Consider the following 8,633-nt stretch of genomic DNA (forward strand, 5'->3'; position numbering starts at 1 on the left):
TCTTACTTATAATAGGGGTTGCAAATTTCCTCGAAATGAGCATGTGAGTACGAACAATCCTTTTAACCTTCGTCCGAATTCGTGAACCTTTGTGATTTCCTTATAGTAATAATCACTAATCATATTGTCACGAAATAAATATAAGATATAGAAAATTGTCATCATGTCTACTATCTCCAAGACACTTGTGTCTATCCTAGGTTATCATTGTACTGTGATCTCCTATCATGTACGTGTAAAACCCCTGTTATCGTATCGTGTAATCTCCTGTTATGTGATGTTTAATTTCCTGTAGAATACGTTTAATCTCCTTTATGTACGTGTAATCTCTTGTCATGTGTTCAATCTCTGTGGGATGGGGTCTTCGATGTGGTGAAGGGCTCCCTATAATATTCATTCAGATTCTAGGGATAATACTTTAACACTTTTGTACTGTACATAGTATTATATCAGTTTCATATGATCATCTGTTATCTATGCGCCAGCAGGCTCGCTCGATAACTAACAGTAGCACCCATCGTGACTGCTATTCAGCACCCTGGCAGCATGATTGCGCTCTCGCCCTGAACGAAGAAGACAGTGGCTACACACACCAGTTTCATTCTTCTTGCTGCATCTTCCCTAACTCCGATACAGCAGGTGAGTACTCAACCTCCGTTCTTCTTCTTTTCTTCATTCTTTGCCTTTCCCGTGCCGTGCAGACAGAGGTCACCTTTTTCGTCAGCCTTTCAATCCCAACTAGGGTGATTGCTTTGTCCTGACATTTTGTGTTAGGCTACAAATATTTACCGAGTGGATATGCCCTTCTCCACTCAACCTTTGCAATTTCTTTAGCAAAGGAAACTACAGGCTGGTATGTTCCCTGTAGTCCCTCATACGCCAACTCTACTACCTAGAAAAATTATTAAAATCGGAAAAGTTCTTATTATTTTCCAGATCCTCACTGGATGGTGACTGTACATGTGCCCTATGATATTAGAATCTAGTCACTATTGGCCAGAGTTTTCATGGACACACCTGGGAACTTATGGACTTGGATCTAGCCCCTTCCGAGACTGGAAAACACATTTGTACCGGGGGTATGTATGGGAAATTCACAAGTGGACTGCAGAATTGAATTCACAGAGAAATAGAGGTGTTGCTGAGTCCTCAAAAGCCTCGATATAGTTTGCGGTTCGATTCCCGGCCCGGGGCTTAAACAGGTAAGTTCGTTCTCGGAACGGCTGCATTCCTCCTATCCTATCTTCTCTCTTCTACACCTTTTTCCCACTCAAGTGATGTCGCGTTTTTTCGCCCAGCCTCTTTCCAGTCCAGGACCCTACTGTTGCACTTCAATCCCCATTAAGTTCTTTCTCCGCAATCTTTAATTACGCAATTTTTTCACCTTTTTCTTTCGGTCTGCTCCGTACCCTATTTCCATCTACTATCATCCTCTCAACTCTCTTATACGTACCTCTTTCAACTCTCAAAATAAATAAATAAAAATCTGAATTACAGAGTATGACAAGCTGGTGCGACATCTGGATATGAGAAACTGGCTACTGCGTGCAACCCTTCGAGGGTCACCAGAGGATGTGAACAGTGTTAAGTTCATCCTAGTGGAGATGCAGTAGCTACTGCTCTGATGATGCTACGGTAAGTCTGCCGGGGTTCGAACCAGCGACCCTTAGATTTTTATGTGGAAGGCAACTCCTAGGCTAGGTAATATAAGCAAACACTAGTTGGCTCCGAAAAATTCACAGTGGCTCCATTTTAAGATGGCTGAAAAAAAAAGGGTGAAAAAAAAAAAAAAAAAAAAAATGGGGAAGAACCATGTGAATTTATTCAAAAACTTCATCAAACTGCGGGAGTAAAGAGACTTGTCAGTCTGAACTTTAAGTCGTAGAGATATTCCTAGACCAATCGAAAGATCTCATTTTGCTTAGTAAGATAAGGTAATAAAACAAAAATCGAGTTTTTCGACACATCACCATAGAATTCTGAGGGTGCGATTTGTTGTGTTTCATTCAAGATATTTTAACTAATTATTGGTTCTGTTTCATTCTTGCAGTGTCGTCTGTTTGACCTCCGTGCAGATAAAGAAGTTGCTTGTTATAAGAAGGATAGCATCTTGTTTGGTGCAACCTCCGTGGATTTCTCCGTCAGTGGTAAATGTGCTCTTCAACAGGTTGGATAGAGGGAATTGTAGCAACAGAGGTCTTATCGTCCCGAAATCAAAGATAAATAGGTAGGATTAGAAAAGGCAGACGCGCTATCAAACAAGCTAACTAGGCTGGCTAGCTTCTTAAAATGCAGCCTGTCACAGTACTCCAAATTTGACTTTGCTTTTTCTCAGGTCGTCTACTGTTCGCCGGCTACAATGATTATACTATCAACGTATGGGACTCTCTCAAATGCTGCCGAGTGAATCATCTAATGGGCCATGAGAATCGAGTCTCCTGCTTACAGGTGTCGCCTGATGGCACCGCCTTCTCGTCAGGCAGCTGGGATACTACGCTACGGGTAAGAAAGGTCGAGGGTTCGAAACCCCTGTGAAACCCGGAAAATATAAGAGCATTATTTATCTGATGAAGTTTTTCGTACATCGAAGTGTTTACCCCTTCATGTGAGGTTTACATTACAGTTTTAATTTCCCAAAGTAGCCTCCGTAGCGGAGTGGATATCACACTAGGCTTGTACTCCTTCGGTCCTGGGTTCGATTCCCGGCGGGGTCGAAGTTTTTTCGACTCTGTGCTTGGAGTTCAGGGTGCACTCAGCCTTGTAAGGGAAAGTTAATATTGTAAAGGTACATCGAGAATTAGAGGTATGTCTGAATCGGAACATTTCATCTGGTAATTTTTTATCCTCAAATTAATACAAGTGTCCGAATTTCTTTTTGTCCTCAAATTATGTAATAGATTTCTGGATCTGGCTTTCTGTTTCAGATATGGGCTTAATCTGGTCGACGAAACGTTAATTCCTTGCTAAGATACATTTCCAGAGTGAGTATTAAGAAGTTCCTTGCCCTGGTCTTCCTCAAGGAAGAGAACAGGAAGTTTGCATTTCTCCCTCTGTAGAACGTCAGTGTAGTCTCCCACGTCCCCTAATGTAAGTTTTATTTTAATTTAATTTTAAGTTAGTTAATATTAAAATACTTTCCTCCCTATAGGATGAGGAAAGTAAAAATAGGTATATGCAGTATTTGCTGAGGTCCAGGATAACCAAGCCAACTCAGGGATTGACTGTTTACTTCCAGGATCGAGGTAAATGTCTATTGAATTGACTCAATTTCGAGTTTACTCGATTTGGTTATCTCTATGTCTCTGATTATTTATTGGATTCTTTTCAAAATCATTCCAGCTTTGTTATACAATTTTTTCCATCTATGATATCAAGTACACAATAAAATTATTCAAGAATAACCGTAGTTATCCATAAAAAAGTGGGTAGCCATAATTTTAACGTTCAATCAATTATGGTCTAGTAACTAGTATTCAGTTTTTGTAACACATTACTAATATCTTTGTTTTGTTAAAACTTGACACTCGTTTGTTGAAATTATGCTATCATTTCTTTTGTAAATTCTTGAAAATTTCATATTTTTATCGGAAATGGAAGATAAAGAATAGGTATATGAAATGTTCTAGGACTCCTGAAATACATTCATCACAATATTCTTCCAACCCATGATGCCAATGCCACTGAATGAAACCTGTTCTGTTTCACCCTGTATTACTATTATTTCAATGATTACTTTATTTACATAGCTAGATGTATTTATATTTATCCCGTAGCCCTCATGTGTTTTAATTATTAATATTTTATTGTTTGTTTAACGTTACCCTGTTTCCATATTTTATTGTTGAATATCTATTTTAATTTAAGGTAGAAGCATTTAATAATTCCTCGTTCTATTTACTTATGCTAAGAAAATAAATGATTAGTCTCAAAAGAATTAATAGTAAATTGTATCTTTGTATGATTATTTTATCCTACACTTGTGATTAGGATTTCAATCGAACATATTGCTTCAGGTGTATTGCAGTAGAAAAATCATTTTATGACTAGGAGCTGCTAATAGGGCACGATAAAAAGTCATAATTGTAGCGCTATTTCAGATTAAAGAATTTATAGGTTCAATTTGTGTAGATTGTAGGGCTAATTAAGATTATGCTGCTGTAGATTGAATGGATCAATCAGAAGACAGATGTTCCATATAGGTTGTAGGATGAGCGAATTCCTCAGTTCTGTGTGATCTATTGTTTGGACATACTATTAATTAAACAAGATTCAGCAGCTGCCTTGCAGTGAATTATTCAACGATACAATAGTTATAGATTTATATGCTTGTAACACGGATACATGGCCTCTGCTCACTGGTTCAAGTGTTTATAGCAATGGAAACTAGAGAAAATGAGTACAATCGGCAATTTTCCACATAAAACCATTAAAACCTACAACAACACAAGTGTTGGCTCTACTTAATTGCATGATAACATTTTAACAGGAGGTAAATAAAGTAATTAAATTGTAATTTATCACGAAGGTATTGCGATATTGCCTCGTTTTTGGTTCCAACAGATGTTGTATCCTATGTACCTGCAGATTGCCTGACAGCGAAGAGTTTCACAGCTTTTCTTTTCCGTGGAGTTTTCCTCATGTATTGTACATTTCTGTTCTAAAAGAACGCAACACTTTGAAATAATACACGGGTTTCTTCTTTCTTTTGAATTGCACGAGTATATTAGTTGGGATTCTGCTGAGTCTAATATAAAGAATGAGTAGATCATTAATTTATGTTCTGTTGACTTTGAGGAGCATGTTTAATGTAAGTCAACAGTCTGACGCTAGCCATTATCTCTCATAATAGCGAACAACAAACTTCAACCGCACATTTGATATTTCTTCCCTCATCATTGTTAAGTCATTGACTGTCGTACAGTCCAATTACTGTTAGCGTCTGGTGTAACTGTTCGTAAGTTTTTTTTTCATGTGGCAGAACATTGTTCAGGTTTAGACTTTGGAATCATCTGGATTATCTTGGTGTAAGCTACCGTATATCGATATAATTTTGGACCAAACAATGGCGACTTCTATGTAAGCGATCTATGAAGAGAACCTCCATACTGCTATTATTTTAAATTTTATTCAATTTCTAGTGCTGTCCATGAAAACTTGATGAAACCCAGACGGTCTGAAATCTAACGAAGAAATGTGAAAGTCAATCTCAGTTAAAAATCCTCGAGATAACTTTTACAGATGCCAGCAATGGCGACAGAACATAAAAGACAGGTATCGAGGTCAGCGAGAAAATCAATGGGGCTTATGAATTGTTGAGAACACCCCCTCATTATCGGAAGAAAAAGAACCGTTCACATTCTAGCCTCAGAACTGAATGAAAAATGAGATATCAGGTGTGATAGACTGATAGCTATTGATATGTTTTTTATTAGGACATTACTCAACTCTTGACTTCTTTAACTACATATAGGTATTATTTGATCTGTTTTTATTATTCTCCCCAATTAATAATTATTGTAATTTGTATGGAAGTCTGATTATGGTTCCGCGTGTGTTAGGTGTTACATCTGTTATGAGTCGTCCACTGACAGTGAGTAACAATACTCGTGCATCGTTTTTGAAGTCATTTTTTTTTTCTGTTCCGCTAAAACCTGTCCGTCTCCAAAATTTGCTGCTTACGTCTTCATAAACAGCTGTTTAGAGAAATTACATGGGTGCGAAACACCAAGTTGAGTGTTATACAGCAGACTGAAACTTGGGATTATGCGTCTAACTTTGATGTTACCTACTACTGTTAGGAATTCACAAGGTTGACTTGCAAGTGCATCATACCTACTGGGACTAGTGCAGTATTACTTGAAGAAATATCACTTTTAAAATCCCATATCCATGCTCTATTCTCTTTTTCCCTTGCGCCCTGAAAAATATTAATGTGAATGGAGCTTTCCAATTGAAAAGAAAAGTGTTTGAACTTACCTGAAGTGTGGTGCTTATTTATTATTCACGAGAATTTGCCGTGGCAGTTCAAGCATTTGAATTTTCTAGGTAGTGCTTAGAGGGGCTCCTCATCAATTATGAATCTTTGTATCGAACTTTTCTGACACTTGAAAACTCTAAGCGACCTAGAAAATTATTTGACACTACTCACCTCTAGTGTCGGTGTCATTTTCTCTTCGAGTTTCCAAGTCATTGTTAAGATTATTCAGTGTTATTTGATTACTAATGATTTTAAACCAGCATGTTTCTTGTTTATTTGTGTAGGTATATGTACTCATGTACATCGATATCACAGAAGAGCTGATTGACTGGAATTCTTATAACTGGTGAATGACAAGGATCTCCCATTATATTGAACATGTATTTTACTACATTTTAGCGTCAGCAATGTCAGCATTCAACCAATGTGTAACGCCAGCACGAAATAAGTCTATGAGGAACAAGTAACAAGTACAATGTACATATGGTGTGGGATTTCAACGGAAAACCATTCAGTTAAGGTGGGCCTGGGCCCGTGGGCCAGATACTCATGTTTCCTACAGACCTTCGCCCACTTTACATTTTATTCCGTTTGCTAATTCCCCCTCCCCCTCCAACTTCTGTAACTTCTAAGAAAGAAAAGAAAGAGAGGAAAAATTTGTTGGTATAAAAATATTAAATATTTGGTTCTTATAACAAATATAATAAACAAAATTACAACAATAGTATAGGTAGGGTTCTACTAGGGCCGATGATATCTATCTGGGTATAGTTGTATACCACTCAAAATGCTCTTAAGAAGCTGGCAGTAAAACACTGCACTACTAATAATGGATTTAAAGGAAAGAAGAGTTAAGCAAGTTGACGCAATGCTCCTGAATAAAAGGTCAAAGGAGTTAAGGCGCCTGAAAAAAAAAAGAAAAAAAATCGAAGGGTAAGAAGCCTATACTATGGAGCAGAGACATTCTTTCGTGAATTCTTCATTGGAGGGGAAAAACAGATTTTCTGTGCTGTGTCTTTCCACGATTGTAAAAGTCATTGAAAAATGAAAAGATAGCACTGAAATGCAAGAATACTACTAAATATTTTGTACAAAAGAGATATCAATGGGTTTCTGTTGTCATCACAAGGTTTCGAGCTGTCGTTGGGATCATGATCGTTAGGCTTAGGGCTCTGTATTGTGGAGATTACCATCTCCGGGTTCTAGTTCTAGTTTCTTTGTCGTTGGGATCTGGTTTTTTAGAATCCGTCTGTATCGTTAGGGTTAAGATCGGTGGGATATTATTTTATTGTTGTGTTATTGTATCGTTGGGATCTGATTCTGTATCGTTAGGGTTACTATCGGTGCGATCTTTATTGTGTGCTATCGTTGGGCATTCTCTGTTGTTGGACTTGAGTCTCACCAGGCTCGGATATTAAGAAAGGGTGTATTCAGTGCTGCTCAATCTTGATGTTGGTTTCTCGGGGTGGATCGCCACACACACTCGGGGTAGGAGAGGTAATGATGGGCTGAGACTGTTGGGTGGAAGAGTTGCTAGACGGGGCCTGGGGTTTAAGGGCTGGCACCCCAGTCTGAACAATGGGTACGGGTCGTTCCGTGGTTTTGTCTTGCAGGGTCTGCAACAAGAAGGATAATATGTATAATGATGGAGGACACCGTAACTCCAAATTTCCATTTAAAATTTGAAAAGAAGAGACGACAGTAACTGATAGAATTCACAAGGTTACCCTTTTAGATAATTATAATATGTACGTACTCGTAATAAAATAGATCAATATAACACATTAACCAGCGATTCTCAACCGGGGCACGCGATTACTCTATTCCGTAACTCCAAATTTCCATTTAAATTTTGAAATGAAGAGACGACAGTAACTGATAGAATTCACAAGGTTAACCTTTTAGATAATTATAATATGTACGTACTCGTAATAAAATAGATCAATAAAACACATTAACCAACGATTCTCAACCGGGGCACGCGAGAGACCCTCCGGGGGGTAGCACTCAGTAGTAATGGTACACATTAACCTAGGTATGGGTACCCTGGAGTACGCGGACGAGAAAAAGGTTGACAACCGCTATATTAGCCTGTTTTAACAGAAAACTATACACTATTGATAGAGAAAGAACATTGAAATATCAGTGATACCATGGTAGGGTAGGACCCAGAGTTCTCAAGTTCCTAAATCCTAGAGCCTAGACTAATTAATTGGTTGATGCCCCCGAGGTTTGGTATCAGACGAACGAAAACTCCTGTTGTTTCTGTGAGGTAAAGGGACTCTATACAGTGGCGAAATTCATTTTGATCGGTGATTTGTACTTCAAATAGGTAACACGAATGATGCACATGCACATTAAAATCTAGACCCACAAATGAAATTTAGAAGCGATCCATCTTTACCCCCTGAGACCGTCAGAATTGAAAATTTAATTTAAGAGAGAAAAAGTAAAATCTTGTACTCACTCTTTTGGGTGCGGTGATGGTTAGAACTCCATCGGAAGATAGACTGGATGTAACCTTCTCAATTTCCACATCCTTAGGGAGGAGATATCTCCTCTTGAACTGACGGGATATGAATCCATGCTCATCCTCCTTCTCCTCATGCTTCCCCTCCACCAAGATGAACCCGTCCACGGTTTTGATGGAGATCTC

General features: G+C 38.3%; 2 protein-coding genes across 2 annotated transcripts in view; one reads left to right on the forward strand and one right to left on the reverse strand.

Annotated features, from left to right (window-relative positions):
* The first annotated feature begins 163 nt into the window (after positions 1 to 163).
* On the forward strand, positions 164 to 3,776 carry LOC103523530 (guanine nucleotide-binding protein subunit beta-5-like). Its single transcript, XM_008488569.3, is given in 9 exon segments — positions 164 to 229; positions 486 to 639; positions 987 to 1,079; positions 1,498 to 1,587; positions 1,590 to 1,616; positions 1,619 to 1,635; positions 2,051 to 2,147; positions 2,336 to 2,502; positions 2,925 to 3,776. Coding segments are annotated over 9 exon segments (723 nt in total). The 3' UTR covers positions 2,937 to 3,776.
* Positions 3,777 to 6,718: 2,942 nt separating this feature from the next.
* LOC103523532 (protein lethal(2)essential for life-like) overlaps positions 6,719 to 8,633 on the reverse strand; it is a 3,200-nt gene continuing 1,285 nt past the window's right edge. Inside the window, exons 2-3 of the mRNA XM_008488570.2 lie at positions 8,445 to 8,630; positions 6,719 to 7,593 (exon numbers count right to left, since the gene is read on the reverse strand). Coding sequence (XP_008486792.1) covers positions 7,408 to 7,593; positions 8,445 to 8,630 — 372 coding nt within the window. The 3' untranslated portion in view covers positions 6,719 to 7,407. The remainder of the gene's footprint in view (positions 7,594 to 8,444; positions 8,631 to 8,633) is intronic.

Source organism: Diaphorina citri, unplaced genomic scaffold (assembly GCF_000475195.1).
Source record: "Diaphorina citri unplaced genomic scaffold, Diaci psyllid genome assembly version 1.1 scaffold25629, whole genome shotgun sequence".
Classification (NCBI taxonomy): Eukaryota; Metazoa; Arthropoda; class Insecta; order Hemiptera; family Psyllidae; genus Diaphorina; species Diaphorina citri.